The sequence below is a fragment of the Fusarium oxysporum genome, chromosome I, assembly GCF_013085055.1.
Source record: "Fusarium oxysporum Fo47 chromosome I, complete sequence".
Classification (NCBI taxonomy): domain Eukaryota; kingdom Fungi; phylum Ascomycota; class Sordariomycetes; order Hypocreales; family Nectriaceae; genus Fusarium; species Fusarium oxysporum.
In genome coordinates this window covers 3,255,700-3,280,264 of record NC_072840.1, presented here as the reverse complement: position 1 = coordinate 3,280,264, position 24,565 = coordinate 3,255,700, and the positions used below count along the sequence as shown (strand labels likewise).

General features: G+C 50.1%; 8 protein-coding genes across 8 annotated transcripts; 4 read left to right on the top strand and 4 right to left on the bottom strand.

Moving 5' to 3' along the window:
• Positions 1 to 638: 638 nt before the first annotated feature.
• FOBCDRAFT_4682 (uncharacterized protein) lies at positions 639 to 1,416 on the top strand. The gene has a single exon (XM_031182106.3). The coding sequence runs from the start codon at positions 824 to 826 to the stop codon at positions 1,301 to 1,303; it is 480 nt and encodes a 159-aa protein (XP_031042874.2). The 5' UTR covers positions 639 to 823; the 3' UTR covers positions 1,304 to 1,416.
• Positions 1,417 to 2,950, bottom strand: FOBCDRAFT_4681 (glycosyl transferase). The gene is made up of 2 exons (XM_031182105.3): positions 2,492 to 2,950; positions 1,417 to 2,435 (listed from the first exon to the last, which is right to left on the bottom strand). The coding sequence occupies exons 1-2, from the start codon at positions 2,819 to 2,821 to the stop codon at positions 1,530 to 1,532; spliced, it is 1,236 nt and encodes a 411-aa protein (XP_031042873.2). The 5' UTR covers positions 2,822 to 2,950; the 3' UTR covers positions 1,417 to 1,529.
• Positions 2,951 to 3,804: 854 nt separating this feature from the next.
• On the top strand, positions 3,805 to 5,403 carry FOBCDRAFT_4677 (cyclin-like protein). Its single transcript, XM_031182104.3, has one exon. The coding sequence runs from the start codon at positions 4,073 to 4,075 to the stop codon at positions 5,111 to 5,113; it is 1,041 nt and encodes a 346-aa protein (XP_031042872.3). The 5' UTR covers positions 3,805 to 4,072; the 3' UTR covers positions 5,114 to 5,403.
• Positions 5,404 to 7,450: 2,047 nt separating this feature from the next.
• On the top strand, positions 7,451 to 9,472 carry FOBCDRAFT_211793 (Asparaginase/glutaminase). Its single transcript, XM_031182103.3, has one exon. The coding sequence runs from the start codon at positions 7,512 to 7,514 to the stop codon at positions 8,973 to 8,975; it is 1,464 nt and encodes a 487-aa protein (XP_031042871.3). The 5' UTR covers positions 7,451 to 7,511; the 3' UTR covers positions 8,976 to 9,472.
• A 1,150-nt stretch (positions 9,473 to 10,622) lies between these two features.
• FOBCDRAFT_283797 (uncharacterized protein) lies at positions 10,623 to 14,778 on the top strand (the record flags this gene model as incomplete). The annotated part of the gene is made up of 2 exons (XM_031182100.3): positions 10,623 to 11,246; positions 11,299 to 14,778. Exons 1-2 carry the CDS (start codon positions 10,851 to 10,853, stop codon positions 14,776 to 14,778), a joined length of 3,876 nt encoding a protein of 1,291 aa, XP_031042868.3. The 5' UTR covers positions 10,623 to 10,850.
• Positions 14,779 to 15,046: 268 nt separating this feature from the next.
• FOBCDRAFT_235481 (Saccharopine dehydrogenase-domain-containing protein) lies at positions 15,047 to 16,798 on the bottom strand (the record flags this gene model as incomplete). The annotated part of the gene is made up of 5 exons (XM_059610024.1): positions 15,047 to 15,300; positions 15,442 to 16,252; positions 16,303 to 16,372; positions 16,432 to 16,588; positions 16,636 to 16,798. 5 exons carry the CDS (start codon positions 16,796 to 16,798, stop codon positions 15,047 to 15,049), a joined length of 1,455 nt encoding a protein of 484 aa, XP_059466587.1.
• Positions 16,799 to 17,093: 295 nt separating this feature from the next.
• Positions 17,094 to 18,998, bottom strand: FOBCDRAFT_283789 (major facilitator superfamily domain-containing protein; the record flags this gene model as incomplete). The annotated part of the gene is made up of 4 exons (XM_031182098.3): positions 17,094 to 18,217; positions 18,264 to 18,354; positions 18,401 to 18,664; positions 18,711 to 18,998. 4 exons carry the CDS (start codon positions 18,996 to 18,998, stop codon positions 17,094 to 17,096), a joined length of 1,767 nt encoding a protein of 588 aa, XP_031042866.3.
• Positions 18,999 to 20,577: 1,579 nt separating this feature from the next.
• On the bottom strand, positions 20,578 to 23,936 carry FOBCDRAFT_4644 (uncharacterized protein). The gene is made up of 3 exons (XM_059612203.1): positions 23,533 to 23,936; positions 22,197 to 23,378; positions 20,578 to 22,144 (listed from the first exon to the last, which is right to left on the bottom strand). The coding sequence occupies exons 1-3, from the start codon at positions 23,831 to 23,833 to the stop codon at positions 20,850 to 20,852; spliced, it is 2,778 nt and encodes a 925-aa protein (XP_059463853.1). The 5' UTR covers positions 23,834 to 23,936; the 3' UTR covers positions 20,578 to 20,849.
• Positions 23,937 to 24,565: the final 629 nt, after the last annotated feature.

Sequence of the window (24,565 nt, the reverse complement as noted above, 5' to 3'; positions counted from 1 at the left end):
TTTTCTCATGTTGCGTCTCCCACAAAACTCCAATCGCTAGCTGCATCCCATTCAAAGTCTTGTCCATGTCAATATCTCGTCTGATTATAGGCTCAACATAGCCACCACCGGCTCGTATTGGTGCTTGGGGGTTGCTCCCATTCCGGATAGCTGGGCTTGTGGTTTGGTCTTGGCTTCTGAGTTTTGCATTCTGAAATAGCTATGGGATTTGAATCCTTGCTTGCCGTCTCATGCTTCTATTTTCTGTCGCGATTTGATGCATCGATGGAAGTCTAGAAGCGAATTTCGGAAGAGATCTACTCCAAAGATAGACCTGAAACATGCCGTGACCTGAACTAACCATTTTACCAATCCCATCAACCAGAATGAAGCGTCTTTGCTCGTGGAGAGAGCTTGTCTTGGGCCCAGAAAGAAACATATATCAATCTCTCGACCCCGGCTCGCTCCCATTTATAGAACCGCGCCTCAAGTGTGCGAGCCGTAGTGCGCCCTTGACCACACCAGACAGATCAGTCCAGCCAAGGCAAAGATCAACTAATCTTGGCCTACGGATAACAGAGGTTCTGCCATAAACTAACATATCATAACCGTCCCCGTAGTTACGTGGCCTTGCACGGCACGCAACCGTTGACCCGTTCCTAGGATCATCCATTCATAGCTTGTGGCTCCCCAGGATATCCCCGCCCATTCACGGAAGGCTTGAAATCTTATTATAATTACCGATATCTCCTGTCAAGATATTAAAGTAGGCATCTGGCAGGTTATCGATCTCTTGCTCGTCCTTTCATTCGTTCACTTTCTTTCGTTTTCCTCTCCTATCATCATGCCTATCCTAAGTTATTTATACTCGTGGGTCAAACCACGCCAATGTCAACGTGAAGGCCGATCTCCTTCTTTCTCTCTTGGCAAGAAGAAGCGCACAAAGTCAGGGCTAGATAAGAACGAAAAGGAAGATTTTCAGCGATCCAAAATAATTCGAAAGTCATTACAAAGTCGCGCCTCTTCACGAGCAACTGTGCGACAGGAAGATGAAAACGACACTGAAGAGGAGGATAGAAATACAAGTCTCAGGACAGACTGGAAAGCATACGAAGCTGATATTCAGCGAAACAAATCAACGCTGATGCGAAGGCACCCGGGAGTCGATCGCTCGAGAATACAAACTCACGCAGGATCCTCCTCATCCCGACCTCAACCACAATCTTTCTCATCAAGTTCAACCAACCCCTACTCTCCGCTTTCACCAACGACATCAACTTCAACAGCAAGCCCAGCTTCGCCAGAAATAGGAAGAGCGTTTTAATACCACAGGCTTGAAGCATGAAGTATGGACCATGAAACAAAACCCACAATCACGACATATACCAACATATCTCTACATAACTTTTAGACAAGAACTGGAATTATTTATACCATGGGAGCAGTGGCGTTGAGACGACGGGAACGGCCTTTGACATGTCAGAGGTGTAATGAGAATGAAGCCTTTATGTATGACAACATTTTCAATCGTAATAACGTATTCCTATCTCTTAAGCGCCGATTTCATTTGTGACCTTGACAAACTTTTCCCACTGTCTCCAGGCCTCGCCGCTCTTGAGGGCCCAGCGAGCTCTTCGGATACCCTCTTTCCAGCGCTGCCCACCAGGGCCGCGCTCAGTGATGACCTTGCCGTCATCCCCCTCACCCATGTTGCTGGTATCAGACTCGCAGATACCTGATGTGACGAGCAAAGCCGCAGTGTTGAGGAGAACAAACTCAAGAATCGGGTCATCGTCAGGCAACTCATTGTGCAGAATTCGAGACAAGATCTCTGCATTCTCGGAGGGTTCTTTACCAGATGACACTGTATCCAAGGGATGGGTGCTCAGACCAAAGTCGCTCGGGTGCACGGTGAAGTGCTCAACCTCGAGCCTTCCAGCACTGGTCTCGTTGACCCTCCAGCACAGAGTGTTGCCAGCGCAGCTGACTTCATCAAGTTCTTCTTCGCCACAGATGATGAGAGCCTTTTTGAAACCAGCCATGCACAGCGCCTCAGCGAAGGCCGGACCAAGATCCCTTCGGCCAACACCAATGACACGGGCTTCGAGCACATCTTCAACAGGGTTGGCCAAGGGGCCGAGATTGTTGAAAACTGTCCTCCAGGGCAGTTGCTTGCGGATGGGTGCGACGTAGCGCATACCAGTGTGGAACACAGGGGCAAACAGAAAAGTGTAGTTAGTCTCAGAGTAGGCCTTGACCAAAGTGCTAGGCCGGATGGCGCTGATGATGGGAGGCTGAGGCTTCATACAAGCGACCAAGTCAGCACTGCCAGACTTTGAGGTGCTGGCTTTGTTACCGTGCTTGGAAACCATGAGCAAGGCTGAGGCCAGGATGGATGAGGTGGTGCTGATGTTGAAGGTATCATGGCCATCACCTCCAGTTCCAACAATGTCACACTGAGATCATGTTAACAGTTGCTCATTCATCAAGTAGATTTGGTCCGATTACTTACCAATCCACCGTTGTAATCCCCCTCCTTTCGCCCTCTTCGTTCGATAACTTCCTTCAGCTCCTCTACAGGAATAGATGCAGCGGCCTCTCGCATGACACGCGCGCACTCAGCCAAAACATCAGCTCTGAAATCAAGCTTTGTGAAATGCAATGCCATGAGAAGAGAAGCTGTTTGAGCCTCAGTGACCTGATTTGTGAAAAAGTGAGAGATCGCCTCGGCAATCTCCTGAGGAGAGACAGCAGACTCGTTAGGCCAGAGCTTGGTCAGAAGAGGCTTGATATTGACAGGTGGGAGGGCATTTTGCCCATCATCTTGGGATTGAGATGCCATCTTGGTACTTTGCTAGAACGACCAGGAGGCTTGGATAGAGAGCGATGATGGGGAGAATCGACCAAGCACGGTTGGTGAGTTGATCGGGGTATCGCTCTTCTTTGTTCAATATTGAGATGTTTGTTCTATTGACTCAACTTGTGAATGAGTCGAAAGTACGTACTGCGGAGTGGTCCTTCGGCACTTGGTGATTGGCCGACCTCGGACAATGGAAACTCTAGCGCATCGTTGATGGAGGAGGACAAAATAAAGAGACATTTCATGATGGGCCTGATCATGCAACATCATGAGATCTAACATAGAGAGATGAATTCTTACCTTGACGTGCTAAAATACAAACCAAGGCTTGTGCTGGTATTACCAATGACTAATCTCGGCCATTCTATAAGATGAATTATCTGAAATGCCCTTTGAAAAACAGCTTGAAGGAATGACGTCGAAGGGAGAGCTTATAGTAGTTTAGTGTTCGTAATGTCTTGGCAGGGAACAGTCCCCGCTGTGGCTGGAGCAATACTGAATTCGCGATGACTACGTTTAGTTGGGACTACAGAGAGATTCGTGGTGAAAGGAATAGGGAATATCAATCACCCTGGAAAACGGAAGTACATATCCAGAACTCAGAGTCTGTTGTAACTATCATAGTTGCGTTGGCCAGGCTCATGACAAAGCATCGACAGGTCAGGCTTGGCGCTTAAGACTTGTGATTTGTCGGGAGTTACTATTTAGGCTAGATACCTAGGTACCTAGGTGGACGAAGAAGGATTACGGAGTAGGTAATCAAGTCAAGCCTACAAGAACAAAACAAGCAGACTTGCCAAAGCTTTATTTGTTCAAGGTTTCTTTGTTGGTAATTTGTAAACTTTCCCCAAGGTTCTGCAGAATCTGTCAGCAAGAACAAAGAGATCACGTGCTCATGTATCGTTCTAGATCTCTACCACCTGTTCTTCAGTGTGCTTTTATGAACTCTAGCAGTGAATGTCCATCTTATTTATTTAATTGCAAACACAACCTGAGCAACTGTCCTTGATATTTTCCCTTTGTGATTCATTCAGAAGCTGTGCGAGGCAAGGTATTTAATCAGGCTGCCTGCCCAGAGGTCTGGAGCCTAAACGCCATCGCAGTCAGAGCTCGCTTAGTCATTCTTATCATACAATCCATTGGACAAAGCGCCCTTCCTCACCTAACTTCGCCGCATCTCATTTTCGAACGAAACATCCTCTTCAACCTAAACGGCAGAACGCGCCGCCTCGAATGATGCCCCCTAACGGCAGCGATGCGCCTGCTTTTGAGGAAGACCTCAGTAACATCCTAGTATGCCCTGAGTGCAACATCAGCCCGCCCCACCTAGTCGAGGAGTTCTCCAGCGGTGATACAGTATGCGAAGACTGCGGCATGGTAGTCGGCTCGAGAATCATTGATACGAGATCAGAATGGCGAACTTTTGCAAATGACGACCAAGGAGGCGACGACCCCAGCCGTGTTGGTGGACCGCAGGATGAGTTTGTCGAAGGCCAGCAACTCGCGACGACTGTAGCCTTTTCCGAAACCAAGGCACACAAGGCTCTGTCCAGGACTCAAAACAACACCAACCAAGACAAGTCACAGAAGGGTCTCATGCAAGCTTATAAGGAGATTGTTTCCTACTGCGAAGCTATCAACATGGGCACGAACGTATCCAACGCTGCAAAGCACATCTTCAAGCTCGTGGATAAGCACAAGTTCCTCAAAGGAAAGCCCCAAGAGGCCGTCATTGCAGGCTGCATCTTCATTGCGTGCCGGCAGAACAACGTGCCTCGAACCTTCCGTGAAATCTTCAACCTGACTAGCGTGAGCAAGAAGGAAGTCGGTCGAGTTTTCAAGCAACTTCAGAGCTTTCTGCAGAAGCTGCAGGACCAAGACGGCGAAGCCACAGGTCTCAACACAGTCACCAACTACGAGAACACATCAGTGGGTGCCGAGGATCTATGCGGCCGTTATGTGTCTCAGCTTGGCTTCACGAAACAGAACAAAATCTCAAAGATCTCTCGCTCCTTGGCAGAGCGGGCCAACAATATTTCGGCACTCGCAGGACGATCGCCTCTATCCGTTGCCGCAGCATGCATCTACATGGCGTGCCAGATCGTCGGAGAATCGCGCAGCTCACTACCTATAGCCAAGCAGGCGGGTGTCAGCGATGGTACAGTCAAGACTGCTTACAAACACTTGTACGCTGCCCGCGAGCAGCTCATCACGAAGGAGTGGTTCGAGGGAGGGGCTAGCATGGAGAAGCTTACACCGGCTACTGCGGCATAGGAGCGCCCATGTGCTATCATGGTATAGAATGACGTTATTCCGGCATTAAAGGATGTTATAAAGAAATTGCCGCCTTGTATTTTTTTCTTATTCTTTTTCTAAACATAGCGAAGTCCCGGGGTGGACCACAAGCAGCGTATTGAATTTACACAAAGACTGAAACCAAGGAAGTCTGTGAAGATATAATGATGTTCAGCCATGAAACCTTAAAGCAGTCTCAGTGAAACTCAAGACTTTTTATTTTCATTCTTGCAATCCCTTGGCAACTAGTTGGCATTGCCTCTTCTGAGTGCCGGCATGAGTTGTCGTCAGCAGTGGGAATAGATGGGGCGGGAATGCCGTGAAACCGCGGGAGGGACCTTGAATCCGCTGCCTGTCATTCTTCAAGGAAAAAGAAAGAAAAATTCTACTCTAGATCGTTCTTGGAAGGCTAGGATGTGCTACTAATGCAGACCCGCTGTTGATGTTTCTTCGACGGGGCAGATAAGTCTCCTCTACTCTACATAAGGAATAACATACCCGGCCGGGTTTATTAAGCAGGAGCCAGGCTTGATTTTTGCCGTGGGGGCCTTGTTCGTTCTTTATGATCTGAGGACCCTTTGATAGTAGTCTTGGCATTGCACGGGTTGACGATGCAGGCTGCAGGCTGTTTCCCTGTGTGCCACTACGTATGTACGTGCATATGGGTATGCAACAGCTGAAGCTGAAGAAAGCACCTGATGTCTCGCTGCTATTCCCGTCTGTATGTGTGACGTGAGGAATCAGCCCTTCAAAAGGTTCTAGCTACCTATGAACAGACTCGGGTACATAGCTGATTAGGTGCGTGTCAGCAACATCATGTGAATTGTAAGATGGTGTTGCGCCATCGTACTCGAGTGGTGTGAACGAATCCGGAATTCAAGCAAAAGACGAACTGGTGCAAAGACTCGGGCCAGGAGCACCGAATTGAGAAGCGCAGCTAGAGAGAAAGACCGGATGGATCAAGATGATGCTGGCATATACAATGCTAATGCGCCGCCGGAATAAAGTGGCATGTGTTGTAAGCCAGGCTAAGGCAAGATGCTGTATCGGTATGGATATGGATGTTTAGAATTGCCTCAGACGGCATGTCTAATGGGTCTACGGGGCATCGGATGAGGAGCCAGGTTAGGAAGCCCCACAGGTGGAAGAAGAATTGAGAATGAAAACCCTGCTGTTACTATCCTGTACAGCATGTGCAGTGCATGTGTGTCTTGCATCTTGTGCAAAGTAACCTTGGCGTTGCAGTGTCGTGTCTGCTTTGGGCTGTGTTTGATAGGTAATAAAATGTGATAACCATGTTTTTATTCTTGGATTTTGACTCTCTTGACTCAGAAGATACATGAAAAGACAACCTAGGAAAAGAGACGCTGATAGCATAACGTACCTACCTATATTGTGCATGTCATGCCACGAGTCAATATAACAATTATCCATTGTTGTTTGTTACGCACGTCTACTCTAGTTGCATGCCCGCTTAGCTGAAGCCAACAACACATCTATCACGACGCAACGCAACGCAACGCAACGCAACGTTGATAAAACCATGAACCTAAACCCGTAAGCGTGGATGTGGACTGGATCGGATAATCGTGCAGTTTTCAAGAGGGTATTCATTAGTTATCGAACATCCTTGAGCACACCAAAGTGCCAGTGGCACCCTTGTCGGAGCCGAGTTGACCAGGCTGTCATTGTCTTGGCTTGAGCAAAAAGACAGAATGAATAGCTGCATACAGGATGATTCACTTACTCACGATACGCCAGCGGATACTTAAGGTATTTTCATACATAAGCACCAAAGTATGACCTCGTAATAGGCAAGGCATCTACATATTTCCTGCAGCCATCGTCATTCTCTCGGCTGCTATTCAGTCATTTCCCCTACTGCACATCACATCCGTCCATCCACTACTGTATTTATCACCACCACATGCACACACCCACTCACTACAACTCCCACTCACACTGATCCATCATATTCCGTCTGCTTTGCCTGCCCCCATAGCCGTTGGCTGCCCCATAACAACATGGGACCCCCCTCCGCTCTCCCCATGTTTAGTGGAAGAGAACCCTGGGCTAATGGCGCAAAATGCAATCACCACGAGGGCCTTGCCGAGGGACGAGGTGCAAAGTTCATCAATTGTTAGCTGCTGCAGAACCAGAAAAATGCGTGAAATGCAACCATGTCAGACCACGCTCCATACCCTGCTCAGTGAGTGTCAGGGGTCGTAAGATAGACTGCGATTCGTCTGACGGGCCGATGCACCGTGCTCAGAAGCAGAAGCTCGAGGTTGGAGAAATTGACTAATATTTTTGTACTGTACTGTAAACAGACAATCGAATGCAAATGGGTTAAGTTAGCCATACGCGCAGTACAAGAATGGGACATTTCGCTGCTGGGTTCATAGTATATCTAAATCTCCCTCTCTCACTTTCCTCAGAGGCTGGACCTTGGCTGGCGAGAAAGAAGGACAAGCGTCCTACGGTATTATACTGGATGTCTAAACTAAAGACTCAAGAATCACAAATCATGATGCCCAGCTTTAAACGGCTTCACGGCCGCGCCTTGGTTGCTACTGCTCCTGTTTACTGCTCTGGACCAGCTGCTTCGTCGACCATCAAGATGGCCCCTTCATCGGCTTCTTGGACAACTTGCCTGTGGCGAATCATCCTGAGTGTGTTGGCCCCTTCAACGGCGCTGCTCCAGTTTGGTTCATGGGCCGCCTCAGTCTTCGGCCCTCCTGTCCATGAGCTGTATCTTCAACCACACTTCTCCGCACTGCAAAAAGCGCCAATACAGACAGGCATCCCGTTTGAAATCTCAACCACCCCTGAGTTCAACTGCTTCAGTCCGAATCTTCCAAATATCACCATCTATGCGACAGGGGGCACTATCGCTGGATCTGCTAGTTCGGCTGACCAAACGACGGGATATCAATCAGCTGCGCTGAGTGTCCAATCCCTCATTGATGCGGTGCCACAGCTGTGCAATGTTGCCAACGTGAGAGGCGTTCAATTCGCCAACACAGACAGTATAGACATGAGTTCAGACATGTTACAGGCGTTGGCGGAGCAAATCCAGGCTGATCTCAACAGTCCATCTACACAAGGCGCTGTTGTGACGCACGGAACCGACACTCTGGATGAGTCGGCTTTCTTCCTTGATCTCACGATCCAGAGCGATAAACCCGTGGTTGTAACGGGTTCTATGCGTCCTGCGACGGCTATAAGCGCTGATGGACCCATGAATTTGCTGTCTTCAGTGACTTTGGCTGCTAGTCAGAACGCCAGAGGCAGGGGAGTCATGATTGCCATCAACGACCGCATCGGATCTGCTCGCTTCACGACAAAGGTGAACGCCAACCATCTCGATGCTTTTCAAGCTCCTGATAGCGGCTTGTTGGGAACATTTGTCAATATCCAGCCTGTCTTCTTTTACCCGCCATCACGGCCTCTGGGCCACCACCATTTCAAATTACAATCCAGACCTCCATCGTCAGCGCTGCCTCAAGTGGACATCCTCTACGCTTACCAGGAGCTCAGCGTTGGCATGTTCAAGGCGGCTGTTGATCTCGGCGCACGAGGCATCGTCCTCGCAGGCCTTGGTGCTGGATTCTGGACTTCCAAGGGCACTGAGGAGATCCGACGCATAGTCCGTGAAACCAAGATTCCCGTGATAGTGAGCCGTCGACCAGAAGGCGGTTTCGTGGGACCCTGTCAGGCAGGAATCGGAGCTGGTTTCCTTAACCCCCAAAAAGCGAGGATCCAGCTCCAACTCGCGCTTGAGGCCAAGATGGACAACGACGCCATCCGGGCTCTTTTTGAGCACGCGGGAGTGCACTAAAGGGGCAAAAGATCAAAGGTTCAGACCACAGCAGCATGATACATATTACCAACAGGACCGGTACCTTTTTAGAGGAATTTCCAAAAAGATCACGATCAAATAGGGAAACTCGATACAATTCGGAGGCTTACGCATGCATCAGAAAACGGTTTGGATCTTCAGGGCGCATTTTCTTGTCTTTTCAGCGAATGTCAAAATTGGGTGTGGCTATCTGCTTTTTGTTTTGTTTTTGTTTTTGCAAAGATCATTTTTCGTTGTTTCATCTGGGAGGCATTTTGAATCGGGGTGGCAAAATGGTTAATGGAACCAAACAATCATGGAGGGAGGCTATCTGCTTTTCGTTGTTCTGCATTGTTGTGCTTATAAAAGTTGATGCGAAGGGGTTGATAAAGCTAGTCCAGCAATCTGTTTTACGGGTGCTTGACATGCAGGAGTATAATAAAGTTAATTGTATTCAACATATATACTCAAATTACACCTTAACATGGTTCTCAAAGCAACTTATGAGCAAATGCCTAAAGCCAAGATACTCAAGCTGTGGACTTTTCGATAATCCTTGCTCATCAACACGCTCGTGGTGTGCCACGGGTAGCTGCACAAGTGACAGCGGAAGAAGCAAAAAAAAGTCACAACCGGAACTGCACGAAAGCAGGCAATAGCGGTCCAACAAGGGGGTCTAGAGAGGGAGCCAGGGCTCGCTACAACTGAAGATCCTTGATGTGTGGTTGACAGGGGAAGTTGAACATGGAGGGTCGTTAAAAGCCCGAGTTGATGCCTCGGGGTTCAAGAAAGATCCGGAAGTATATCCATGCCTATTCCTTTCGCGAGATTGCATCATATAATTGCGATAAGTGAATGTCAAATGAAGAATTGGGGTTTGGTGTTTCCCATGATGTGATTTATGGATTTTCTCCCAAAACCATGAAATGGTGGTAAAGATATAGATAGCAATTTTTCAACCTGTCAAAAGAGCATGTGTAATTGAGTTTAGAGAACATATAGTAATCATATAATGTTAGAATGATAGAATCCTAAGCTGGTTGGCGGATGATGAGATTGATACTTGCTGATGTTCGTCTCGGTACGTAGACCACAGGTGGTTTTACGATCCACTACGACGGCCGAGCCAGAGAGAGAACCTGGATTGCGGCTGACTATAAATCGGAGAAGGAGATTTCAGTTCCAATTTTCTAATCAAACCCTCTAGAGGTTCCAATCAATTTGTAAAGTAAACATTTGCCTAGGAACGCATGGGTGTAATTGCAAAAGTTTATCAGATTAAAATCGTCATGCACTCTATTAATGACTTCCCCCAGATTGAGACATAGAGGAGGAGCCTCCCGTTCGGCCTCAACGCTCCACGCGTACTCCCCATATTTTATCCCTTTACTTGTAAAGCTCGTCATAACATCAATACACCCATCCAAATAGCCTTCTCGAATCATGATAAACTAAACTCATATCTAAATTCATATTCGTTTATTCCCGCTACAACGCGTCAGCCACCTCGTATAAGCTTATCCTTATTATTATCTAGCCGACTACCATCGGACAAAACAACCCTGACACAGACACGCCACCACCGAATCAAGGCAGGCCAAAATTCCTACTCCAGATCGAGATCAACCACTTTTTCATCCCTTCCATTCTCACTCATGATTTGATTTGCTCAGCCGTCCTTCTCTCCCCTGGGCAGAGACCGTTACCCCATGGTTGAACAGTTGGGGTCAGGGCAGGAAATACAGTAACAACAGTCACTCGTTTCAAGTTAATCGACCGATCACGCCCAATCGATTCATTGCGACGTCAGCGAACATCCCGCATGTCGGCCAAGATAACCTCAATACACTCGTTTTACCCCCTCGCCAAGCCATCATGTTCCAAGATCGTTCTGGGGCCGAGGTGCCATCACGCCCTGAATCACCGAAAGCCAGTTCAAAGGTCAATGTTCGTCGTCGCAACAGTGGTGCCGGTCGTTCCGCGCCATTGGTCAATCGCATAAAGGATGTTGCTGCAGATGTATATCAGAAGACCGTTGTTGAGCTTATTCTGCGTCGCAAACATGTTACTGTGTCGACTGATGGGCGACGCATACCTCTCGAACTCGAACACGAAACCCCTTTAATCGATACTCGTCGTGGTCTTGCATATGTCTCGAACAGCATCCGAACGTCAAGATATACAGTATGGGACTTTATACCCAAGCAACTTTTCTTTCAGTTCTCTCGCGTTGGAAACTTTTATTTCCTTTGCGTTGGTATACCGCAGATGGTGTGTATGAGCGGAACCTTGAAGATGGATTTGTTGCTAACAGCTACACCAGGTCCCAGGCCTTTCGACGACCGGGTCCTACACTACTATTCTACCGCTTTTATTCTTTGTGATGTTGACAATTGTCAAAGAAGGTTACGATGACTATCGAAGGTATCGCCTGGACAAAATCGAGAACGCTGGCTTCGCGACTGTGCTTGGACGAGAAGATAAATACACGGGAAAGCTACAACCAGTTAATAAGTGGACAAAGCTTAACCCGTTTTTGACCCATTCGACCGCTGAACCGTATCCCGTACCGGAGGAGGAATTCAATGGATTGCGTTGGGTTCCTGTGAGATGGAGCGAGATCAAGGTCGGAGATGTCATCAGACTTTGCCGAGACGAGCCTATTCCCGCAGACCTTGTCTTGCTACACAGTGACGGGGAGAACAAGCTGGCGTACATCGAAACCATGGCTCTCGATGGAGAGACCAATCTCAAGAGCAAGCAGGTCACGCCCGCTTTGGAAGGCTGCGACACGATCGAGGGGATTTCCAAGTGCAAGGCGGATTTTGTCGTTGAGAACCCAAACCCTGACCTCTACAACTTTGACGGTCGCGTGACAGTCAGCGGAAAGACTGTGCCCTTGACTTCAAATGAGGTTATTTATCGCGGAAGTGTTGTTCGCAACACCAATACAGCAATTGGGCTTGTAATCAACACTGGCGAGGACTGCAAGATTCGCATGAACGCCAACAAGCACCCAAAAGCCAAAAAGCCAGCCCTAGAGCGAGTTGTAAGCAAAATCGTCGTTACTCTTGCCACTTATGTTGTGGTCCTATCTGTTGGGGTGTCTATGGGCTATGTCAAATGGCAAAAGAGCACAGAAAGGCATTCATGGTATCTGGAACAAGCCAAGGTGCCTTTCTACCAGATCATCATTGCATTCATTATTATGTTCATTATTATGTTCAATAACGTTGTACCCCTGTCGCTTTATATCAGCCTCGAAATCGTCAAAATCGGCCAGTTGCTGATGCTGAACTCGGATGTTGAAATGTATGATGAAGAGACTGATACCCCTGCCCGATGCAATACGAATACTATCCTTGAGAATCTGGGTCAGGTGGGATATGTCTTCTCAGACAAGACGGGAACCTTGACGGACAATATCATGAAATTTCGAAAGATCAGCGTTGCAGGAACTGTTTGGTTGCATGAGATGGACCTGGAACCAAAGGTCGATGAAGCTGAGGCTTTTAAGCTCGATGAAGAGTCAGAGCCAAGTGAGCCCTCAGTTTACAAGACAGACCCCGTCACGGTCGTTATCAGAGAGGAACAGGCTGAGGCGTCGAATGAACCATCCACACCACTAGCTCTCGCCTCGCCATCTCGACCCTCCATGTCTCATCGCCCATCTATGGCACCCTCGAGACCTTCAATGGCACCTTCGCGCAATTCATTTGGAAGTCGTAGGTCTTCGTCCCAATGGCGCTCAACGGGACGACCGGATCATATTCAGCCCGACGTTACCACGAATGATCTTATTGAATACCTACGCCTCCGCCCTAACTCAGGTTTTGCTAGAAAGGCGAAGCAGTACATTCTCGCCGTAGCTCTGTGCCATACCTGTTTGCCTGAATATAAGGAGAACGGAGAGTTAGTGTTTCAAGCAGCATCTCCCGACGAGCTAGCTCTCGTCAGGGCTGCTCAGGAACTTGGTTACCTTGTCGTTAACCGAACGACGCAAACCATCACTCTTCGGGTCACTCAGCCTGACGGCCACGAGGAAGAGCTCAAGTACGAGGTCCTGGACGTGATTGAATTTACCAGTGCAAGGAAAAAGATGTCGATCGTTGTTCGTTTCCCAGACGGTCGTGTGTCGGTCATCTGTAAAGGTGCCGACTCTGCTATCTTACCTCGTCTGAAGATGTCGCAGATCGCCAAGCAGAAAGCTAGTGAGGTTCGCAAGAGCGCTGAGCTTGAGCGCGAGATGCACCGACGCAGCGAGCAGCAAGAGCCACGCAACAGTTTTGGTGGTAGGCCTAGTCTCACCATCCGACGAAACCCAGGCGTGTCGAGGGATCGGAGTACAAGCAGACGACCCAATGTGGATAGAAGCAAGTCGTTCGAATTTGGCCGACTTTCTAGACGCTCGGAGGATAAGCCCCGTCTGTCCATTGCGACTCGTGGTGTGTCAATCGATCTCCCTCGAGGCCAGTATTTGAGCACTCCCGTTCATTACCAGCAACCAGTTCCCGAACACCTGGCCTTCCTCGAGGATCCAGCTCTGCTTGACGACTCTGAGACATTTGCTAAGTGCTTTAAGCATCTGGATGACTTTGCCACCGAAGGTCTTCGGACGCTACTCTTTGCGCAAAAGTTCATCACGGAACAAGAGTATCAGGCCTGGAAAAAGACTTGGGACGAGGCTACGACTAGCCTCAGTGATCGTCAACAGCGCATTGAGGATGCCGGCGATATGATCGAGCAGTCGTTTGATCTTGTTGGTGCAACTGCCATCGAGGATAAGCTACAGAAGGGCGTCCCTGAGACAATTGAGAGGTTGCGAAAGGCCAATATCAAGGTCTGGATGCTTACAGGTGATAAGCGAGAGACCGCTATCAACATCGCTCACTCCGCCAGAATTTGCCGGCCCGGTTCAGATCTCTATATTCTCGACATTTCCAAGGGAAGTCTTGACTCGCAGTTGATTGCCCTGCAAGAGGATCTTTCAACTGGCTCAGTCCATAGTGTGGTTGTTATTGATGGCCAAACGCTTGCGGCTGTTGAAAAATCGCCAGAATTATCTGCTACATTCTTTAAGGTGATGTTGCAAGTCAACTCGGTCATTTGCTGCCGTGCCTCTCCAGCGCAGAAAGCACTACTTGTAACCACCGTCCGGTCGCGCCTCAAGAAATACCATGGTAGGAAACGTCGAGGCCTAACCCTGGCCATCGGCGATGGTGCAAATGACTTGGCCATGATCTCAGCCAGCCACGTGGGCATTGGTATATCTGGAAAGGAAGGCCTGCAAGCAGCTCGCGTGGCAGACTATGCCATTGCTCAATTCCGTTTCTTGCAGAGAATGCTGCTTGTCCATGGACGATGGAATTACGTCCGTACCGCCAAGTTCATTCTTTACACATTCTGGAAGGAAATGTTCTTTTACCTGCCAACAGCGCAGTATCAAAGATACACCGGCTATAGCGGCACGTCTCTGTATGAAGCTACCAGTCTGACGGTTTTCAACACACTTTTCACGAGTCTCTGCGTTATCTGCATGGGAATTTGGGAGCAAGACCTCAGCGCCGAGACACTGTTGGCCGTTCCCGAGCTTTATGTCTATGGACAGCGCAACCAGGGCCTCAACATCTGGAAGTTTGGTCGATGGATGCTTCTTGGTGCCATTGAGGGTGTGGTCTGTTGGTATGGCGTCTGGGCTGGCTATGGTTGGATCACACCGGCAGCGCGCGACCAAGGCTTGTATGCCCTGGGGACGCTCGCATTTTCAGTTGGAGTTCTCTGGATCAACTGGAAACTTTTGTAAGTGACTACCTGGCTTTGGTACCGTTTCGTGACTAACGTAATTAGCATTTTCGAAACCCATTACAAATCTACCATTGTAATGGCATCTTTCTTTATTACTACTGTCGGCTGGTTCGCTTGGCTGTGCTTCCTCGACGCAGCCTTTGCGGGCCGCCCGTCTGGGCCATACGCTATCCGAAATAGTTTCACGGAAGCATTCGGGGCCGACGCAGTATGGTGGGCAACATTATTCATCGTACTCGGGCTCCTGGGTCTGTTCGAGATCGTGCTCAAATGCGTGAAGCGTCTTCTCCTAATTGCTGGACTTTGGGATTGGCCGCCCTGGGGAAAGAGTCGTCGCGGTGAGAACATCGAAGAATGGGACGTTGAGCTATGGCAGGAGTTAGAGCAGGATCCGGCGTTACGAGAGCGCTTAAAGCGACTTGCTCGTGATGAGCAGGTGGAAGAGGAGGATGAATTCGAGAACGGCATTGAGGAAGGGATCCGGGGACGTTGACGTGAGTGATTATGGCGTTTTGATACCCTATAGATAATCAGTACTTTCATGTCATTGGGATTGTGTTGCTCGTTGCATAGATTTGGACATGAAACACGACATAGCAAGGAATCTTCTTTCACACGCGGTCAAATTATTCGCTCAGTACCTCAACCTCTATCTCGACACCTGCCTCTGGCTGCTTTAGCCTCGCTACAAACTCCTCACCCAGTGTTGCGGGTGTCAAAATACCTCCACGTCTGTGAGCAGGTATAATTCCTTGCAGAAGGACCAATGCCGCTTGGGTCAGGGCCACGCCTGTGAACACATACGGATCACCACCATATGCGAACTTGACTTCAACTTTCGGAACAGGCTCAGCTCCTTTGTTGTCTGCTATAGCCAGAGTGCGATACTTGAAATAGTGGCTTCTACGCGCTTCCTCAGAGGGACCTGTTCCTGGTGGGAACATTCGGGCGGCCAAGTAGCGTATAGGAGGTATTTTTGTGATTGCATTTGTGAGAAGGGAGAGGCTTGTTCGAAACATCAATGCTGATAAAGCATTAGAACATCTCATTCGTGACGAGAAGAAGAAATCCTTTCCGTAGCCTTCTGGGCTCGGGAAGTCTGGTCCATGACCAGCGTATAAGCCCCAACTTCGGCCGACGAGAGTCTTTTCAATCTGTGCATGGGTGCTTTCCACTAGAACACCCAGTTCATCAACAATTTGGACGTCAAGAGCGTTGGGGGGCGGGAGAACCCCGTTTTTGGCCACCTGTTGTTCAGTCCTTGGCACAGGAGATAGATCAAAAGGGGCGATGTTGACGGGTTCGAGGCTACACAGTGAGTTGAGGCTTCCACCGCTGAAAGAACCGCGGACGTCTTCAAGACAGACCAGGACTTCACGAGTAGGAAGGGAAAATTGACGTTGAAGTTTTAGAGCGGCGAGATAGACGGATAGATCTGCGGGAACGGCAGCCCAGCCTGCGGTCATGATAATCTAGCAGCGTCAGACAAATATCGGAAAAGTAGACAGCTTAATGATCATACTCTTGAACCTGAGTTACAGGCTGTCGTGTCATACTGGGCGATAATATCTCGCATCCAGGCGGGCTCTCCGCTACTTTGTTGGTGTAAGTCGGAGTGTGATCTACACGCTGGGAGATGGTGTATGCTTACCAATCCACATAATCGGTGCCGTTCTCAGCGCAGGCTCTGATCACAGCCGTTCCACATGTGGTAGCATAAGGACCAATAGTATTTATAACCACACGGGATGTCTTGACGAGTTCGGAGATGGCTTCGTCGGAGGCGAGGTTAAGAGCGTACACAGTGCCTATAGGCTTTTAATAAGTGGATATAATACGAGGGGGTACAACAGACATTTTGGTTCTTCAAGCTGAAGCTCTCTGTGTAAGACTTGGAGTTTACTCTTGTTGCGACCTGCGATGGCCCACGATACATTCCCCGGGAGGACTTGTGCCATGTATGATGCACACAGGCGGCCTGTGTAGCCCGTTGCACCTAGGAGGACAATGTCGATCATTATGTTGACGTGGACGTTGGCGCTATCTAGAAATGAGACATCAAGATACATAAATATACTTGTCCATCTCCCTTATAAGCTGGACTCTGTGTCCTTCCAACGGCTGCTCCGGCCAAGACGGCCCCACGCATCGGTCTGACTGATGGCCCGGCCGGAGAGATATAAAGGCACGGAATAGGATAACGGCGCAATAGAGGAACCGGCCCTGACATGCATGTCACCAAATCAGGAGCAAATAGAAATATCGGATACTTGTTCTTCCTTTGCTTGTTAGATTTGTCACGTTGTAGCCTCATCATCCTCGTCTCTCAACGTCTGTGTCCTCCTGGTTAACCACACCCTCGGATCTTTCTGGGCGATCTGGGATCTTTCCGATGATTTCCATACTCCTAAAAGTGTATACAACGAGTGCGAGTGCAATGAAAAGGATGCCAAAGTTTGTCCAAGCTCCAGCGCGAAGACCCTTTAGAGACGGTGCATCCCATTCCTTGACCGATCCAACATCTTGAACACTTACACCTCTTTCCTTAGCCATGACAGATGACTGTATCGAAGTGGCAATAGCCAGTGCAATAGCACGACCGATCATACCAGAAGAGTTGATAAGTGCACCGCCAACAGCTTGATCCTCTTTGGGGAGGGAATGTGAAGTAAAGAGCGTGAGGCAAGGCCAGGCCGTGTCGGCTCCAACAACAGAGAGAATCATAGCCCAGAATCCCCATGCAAAGTACGATGTCGTCGGGGGGATTGGCACGGCGTATAAAACAGCAGCAATGCAAACAGCCACATGTCCGAACGCCAGGATAAAGAAAGTCGGAACCCGTGAAAGGAAGTACGCCGTGAAAAAAGCAACCACGAAGCCGCTTACACCAGTAGGGATGAATCGCAACATTGTCTGTAGCGGTGAGAGACCTTGGTAATCCTGGAAATAGTACGTTGCGTAAATGAGGTAGTTGTTGAATCCACCAAAGAAAAAGCCCATGATAATCATGACGGCTGTGAATCGCCAGTTGCTGAAGATTGACACTTTGACAAGGGGCGGCCGATTCGTCTTCTGCTCAAGATATCGCTGCCAAAAGAAGAATGCAACGATGACTCCAAACGAAACAACGATGAGCACGGGGATCCAAGGTGCAGTCCAGCCAACAACGTTTCCCTCTGTCAAAGCAAACATAAGTGCAAGGAGTCCACATGTGATAAGAGTAGCGCCAATCCAGTCCACAGCCGCCGTCTTGGACCGCAGGTTGTTATGCTCGGGTCGGAGTTCCGGGGGCGGAGCGGGGATGCAGAAGACACCAGCAACGGCGATCATGCCGGCCATGATGGCTAGGGCACCAAAGACCCATTTCCAACTGGCCCATTCCGCGATGAGACCGGAGACTAGATTGCCGCAGACGCTACCGAGGGGGGCACCGGCAGCTGGCGTTGTTAGCAAGCTCCTGATGAAGTATGTGGAGAAACACACCGTATGCACTGAAAGCGTAGTTCTTTGCCTTCCCCGGAGGGAACGTAGTCCCGAGGATGCCAATCGCCGTGGGAACATTAGCAGCAGCGCCCTGGACATATCAGCCGTGTCCTGTGTTATAGTAAGATGTAACTTACCAGCCCGTGAAGGCCACGGAATAGATCGAACGCAATCTCAGTAGGTATGAAAGCATTGACAACACAGCAGATAGTAACCCAAAATGACCCCAGGATAAAAATCAGTCTCTTGCCGTAGATATCTGCGATTCGACCCCAGAGTAACAGGAAGCAGCCAAATGTCAAGACGTAGGATGACACTACCCATTGAAGTCTCGTATCAGGAACATCGAGGGCCCGGCCAATCTGAGGAAGGATGATGACGACGCTTTGGCTGGCAAGAGTCTATCATTGTTAGTGTGTGTTCGATACTTGTTTGTTACAGACTCACGTTGAGAAAAGAAGCTCCTGTGACGGTGCAGACGAGAGCTATACAACGCGCCTTCGATAATCTCAACTCATCCTTCGAATCTACCGATTCTGCATCACCGCTCCCGTCATCGTTGGAAGAAATGTTCTCTTCAGGCCGATTGTCGGAGTTGAGAGGGTGAGAAGACTCTTCATTATCGATCACATCTCCAGGCACAATCTTTTCCTGCCCTGAGGAGGTTAGAGCAGTATTTTGGGAAGCAGAGTCGATGACAAAGTCTGGTCTCTTCTCATTGGAATGGTCAGCCATCATCTCAACTCTGTTTTCTCGCTCGAAGGAGCAAGAATGAAGAACGAGAGAGTCTCAAAAGTCATCACCTCGGAAACAATGGGGAAATGCCCAGGGTAATATATATTACATTGACCCAAACCCTTGAGAGCCAAGCCTAAACCCCCAATGGAGGACTTGAGGGGTGACAGAAAGCTTAGGACTTCAGTTCTGAGTGATAAAAATAACTGTACATGTTCAGGATATTTTGGAGTGGCTCTGGCAAGCTCTTTGATCGGGTTATTTTCGCACCCTCATCCAAAGGCCTCGAGGCTCCGTATCAATCAGTCAATTGACTGGGGTAGACTGTGGGGGATGGGGTCTAGCCGAATGACGAATTCCTTTTCATTTGACGAGGATAATATTATTCCCGGAGCTGCAACACTTGGTTACATTGACAGGCAAACAAGCTTCAGTAGATAACTCTTTACTTTACCAAGGTGATCATCGCTACAACAACCTTATCTCAATGACACGATGGGTCACCTACACGATGAAACAGACACTCTCTTCCCTCTTTGCAAGACGAACCACTGGATAAGTAAGGTATTCTCGCATGCTAGATCTTCTTCCCATCTTCAACCCCACTCATCCCCAACTCACATGCCGGGTTCCGCTGCCGGAGAAAGCCATCCAGCACCAACAACACAATCTAGTCCATCTATTGCCTAATTCTAGAGCAGGAGGTTATTTATCCCGTCATTCTCTCCCTTTCTCCTCTTTTGATCATAGCTCCCCGCTTGAGCTGGTGACTAATCTTCTCTATAGCCGAGTTTCACGGTTAACGACTTGGTAGTCTTACATACGAAGCGGCCAGCTTTTTCTCCTCACGCAAAGTCCTGCGCTGCTATCTACGTGGTACACATGTCATAACCTCGATGGCATCTTTACTTACAAATCAGGTCGGAGTCTATCTCCTGTTGGGGGTGCTTGCATAAGTAAGATTTATACCCCCCAACAGGCCTCGCTACAATCAACACCCTCAATCTACACAATATGCACATACCCAGTCACTCATGTACTCACTCATCACGTCATGCTCGACAACTATGCCTCTCCAATAAGTTTTCTCATTTTCATCGATATCATTGGATCAAAGCCCGTTTAAGGGAGCTTCTCAATCTCATGCCTGACCAAACCAATTCATTCAATTCCTTTCCATTGCCTTCTCCCATGCACGCCTTGCCTTTTCCCTTTCCTCATCGCCCTACGGTTCAAGTCAAGAAAGAATACATTGTTAAACGAACACGCGTTCAACCCCGTCTCCTAAAAGTTTGTTTGTTGTCGTAAATAAGAAACCAGCCGTTGCAGTTGAGCCCTCCCCCCGACAAACAACCCAAAAATACCATCAAAGCAAGCAAATCCTGATCCAGGGAAAGAAAATGACACGCACGCAATCTCGTTACTTGGCTCCAGGTGTTTCACAAGAAGAAATACCAGGTAAAGTGAGAATGACAGTGAGGGATAGAGAGTGAAAGAGAAAAAAGACCATGGCGAAACGCCTTGCCCTTCCATTCCGTTCCGTTTCCTTTGATTTGTTTTGCCATATGCCACCCTGATCTTTTCTTAAGGCGATTCTCGAGAGAAAAAAAAAAGAAACAATCGTACACGTACACGTAGACACATTTGAGGTGTGAGAGTGAATATTCGTCCGGCTCCATGAAAGCCATATGCATCATGCTGATTATAACCCCCCGACTCCTTGATCATAGTTCACCTCTCGTCCCCTCTCATCCCCTAAGATATTCCGCAAGGCATTACGTCGGCTATCGCCAAGCCAGTCGTCAGGCATCGGCCTCGTCTGTCGCTACGCTCCTGCTGGGCATCTGATCTCTAATGATAGTTGCCTCCCCAGCCGCCGCGCTGCTGTTGTTGCTGCTGCTGCTGGTTGCCACTGTAGTAGCCGCTGGCGCTGAAACCCTGTCCGTATGACCCGTAGGGACTATTTCCGTGCTGGTTGGTACCGGCGTTACCGCCCATGCCATATGCGTTGCTACCATGGAGGCCATGGCCTTGGAGATGGCTAGGATAACCACCATACGCGCCAACATTCTGGGGTGGCGGGAGACCGCTCTGAGCAGGCGGGGCGTTGGTAGCGGAACCAGGTCGAGCTCCGCCCAGAGAGGGAGAAGGGCCAGAAGCGGCCTTGGGCTCGCCAAATGGCTTCAGGTCATCAGCCGCGGCATTGCCGGGCTGGGCTGGGCTGTTGAACGACTGGCCTTGAGACGGGAAAGCGGAGCCTCCACGATTGAAGGTATCATGGACGCTGTTGAAAGTGCTCCCACCAAGGCCGGGCTGACTGCCAGCCTGGGTTGTCGCGGCACGACCATAATCACCAAGACCAGAGCCCAGACCACTGTCTCGATGGAGTGAAGACTGAGCAAATCCAGCAGGGGATGAGCTGTGATCATAGGGGGCATTGGGGGAGATGCCGTAGGGCTGGCCATACATGCCGCCCTTACCGTATGGGCCGAATCCGCCCTGGCCATATCCAGAGTAGTATTGATGATAGTACGGGTTGCTGTAGTAGGGGTGGTTGTAGCCGGGATACTGCTGGCCGTGTGACTGAGGCTGAGATCCCTGGCCTGGCTGCTGCTGTTGCTGCTGCCCGGGCTGTTGAGGTTGCTGTTGCTGGGCCTGTGTAGTAGGGTTGGGAGTGCTGTTCCCGCTGTTCTGAGCATCCACGGCACTTCCGCCAAATCGGGGTTGGTTGTGCAGACCACTCTGGGGGTATTGGCTAAGGTTATCCACCTGAGATGCCCCATACCCACCGAAAGGTCGCTGCTGAGACGCAGTGCCATCCTGCTGGCCCTGTCCTCCTTGCTGGCCGAACTGCTGGCCGTAGTAGTTGTAGGGATTTCGATCGGATTGGTTCGCGGTGTAGTAGGAGGAGTAATCGCTGGGTGCGGAGCTGAAAGCGCCACCAGGCTGTTGCGCTTGGGAAGTCTGAGCAGCGAAGTTGTCGAAGGGAGGCTGAGTAGAGGGAGTGCTCTGTTGGTTGAAGGGGTCCAGTGGCTTCTGAGGGGTTCCGACCGTCTCCTGGACACCAGCCTGGCCAAATCGACCGTATTGCTGAGCACTAGCAGGACCTTGGCCAGGAATCTGAGCCTGCGCCTGCGCAGCTGGAGCTGTGAAATGTCAGCGTTTAAACAGCAAACTTGAAAGCAATGGATGGCATACCGGTAGGAGCCGCAATAGGGGCAACTGTAGAAGTGGGCTTCTGTGCGAACGAATCGGGGACAGCCGCTTGAGTAGCAGGAGGAAGCGAGGTCCGAGGATGAGTGATAGGCGAGTCGGCAGGAGGTTGAGCTCTAGTCTCGGGCTCCTCTCGGTCGCCGTCAATGTCTTCATCGCCATTCAGGCTGAAGGCTCCGAATTGGACAGCAGCTCGGTCAACCTCTCGGTTGCCAGGCATACGCACAGCTTCTTCCTGATCGAGGACACGGCGCTGATGGTGATGATGGCTGGGAGTACGGGCGGTTCGCTCGGCTGTAGCTTTAGCAGCGGTGGCAGCGAATCCGCTGGGAGGGGCGGCATGCTGCTGCTGAGCAGCGGAGATGGGTGTAGCAGTAACACTGGCAGGGTTCTGTCGAGGATCCCAAGAGTCAGCGGCGGTGCTTGCTACAGTACCAGTCGGAGGCGGTTTGGATTCGTCAACAACCTGTTCAAGATTTGATTCGGTGAGCTCGTCCTTGGAGGGGGGGAGAGCCACCTCGGGCTCTACATTAACGTGAGGAACTTCGGTGGGAGTAGCGGTATCGACAACGGGTGTAGTTTCATCAGCTTCGTCGACGGCGGGGGCAGGTACGTTTTCGGACTCGGGCTCGGGCACGACCTCAGCCTCGGGTTCGACAGGTTCGGGGGCAGATTCAGTTTCAGCGTGTTCGGCAGCTGGCTGAGGAGTAGCAGGAGCTTCTTTTGGCTTGAGCGGGGCCTTGGGAGGAGCGGACTGACGGAGCATGCTTGCCCAGGTCTTCACTGCAGGAGCAGCAGGCTTGGGTGCCTCTGTTGTCGCAGATGGGGCAGGTTGATCAGCAATGGGCTGGTTCTCCTCTGAGGTATCCTTCTTAGGTTCCTTAGTGCCCCAAGCAGATGACTCCTCTGTGGGAACGGACAAGGCTGAGCTGTCCTTGGTTCCAGCGCCGTTAGTGGGAACAACAGAGGATCGGCCACGTGTGCTACGGCCTCCTCGATCTGTAGCTCGGCCTCGGCCACGACCTCCCTCAGATACAGCTCGGCCACCACGAGTGGCTCGGGGTCCAGTAGACGTCGCGTCGTTCGAAGATGCGGGAGCTTGGTCCTTAACCTTAGCTCGGGAAGCCTTCTTGGGCTTTGAGACCTCGCCCCATTGAGAGATTGTTCCTGGAAGAGAGAATGTGTTAGCAGCAGAAACAGGCGGCGTGAGGTCACAAGGGTAGTGGGGAGTTGATGCGCAGCTATCTCGAACAGATTATACGTGTATAGCGTGGGCGCGAAGGGTGGACTGAGGTTGAGGTGGGTAAAGAGCGTAACATACCCTCAGCAATGCGGGTGACAGCTTCGTTCTCGTCGCCGTTTGTTTCCTGAAGAGCAAAAAGGACATCGGCCTCAGACCAGTCGGGGAACATCTCGCGAATCACCGAAGTCTTGTCGCCATATTGCTTTCGAAGCTCGCCAAAGTCTCCTTCATCTTCGAATGCACCTTGGGAATCAGCGGTGCTGTGGTCGGGCTTGTCGCCATTGGTTCGTCGGCCGCCGCGACCGGCGAAACCTCCTCTACCGCCGCGGCCAGAGCCTCTACCGCGCGAGGCGGACGTCCGTGAAGTCACTTCGGACATTAGATGGGTTGTGATTGATTATGTGTTGGATGTGTGTGCGTGCGTGTTGTGCGGGAGGAGAGCTATGGAGGCTCAAACTCAAAGTGTGGAGAGGAAATCAATGGAAGAAAAAAGGAAGCGGCCTGTCAGCTGTCCTCTGCGGGAACAACAGGCAGGTTGAAGGACAGAGTCGACCGTGAATCCGTGGTCGACAGTTGAAGGCGTCGATGATGGATGGAGACGAGAGGAAAGAGTTTATTGTGTTTTGGTTGGTGCTAGTCAAAGGGAGAGGAGGAGGAGACGGGACGAGGTTTTCCCCAGAAGCAAAGCAGAAGAAATGGAGCCTTGGGCTTGCGGTTCACCTTCAGGGCACTCAGCACCCGCTCCGTCAGTCAGTGGCAGTGGAGGATGTGGAGGTTACGAAGGTTTTGCCTCTAGCGGCTGGTCACCACTATGAGAACGTCCCTTCTTCAGGCCTCTTTTGGCCCCCTTGACAGACACGTCTGCGCTATATCTCAGCCCTCTTACAGTGGCTCAATAGGTGTTCCCACGCTGCGTTGAACACCCTAACAAAAGCGTCCAAGGATCTAAAACATTCAATTCGTCCAATTGAAAACGTCCGACGTCGACACTTTGCCCTGGCCGGAAGCAGATCGACCTAACTATTGGAGACTGTTTGCCAGGTGGCGTCAGTACCTTAACGGCATGGCCGCAAGTACAGCTACTTGCTCGACGTATGACTGTCCTTTGCCG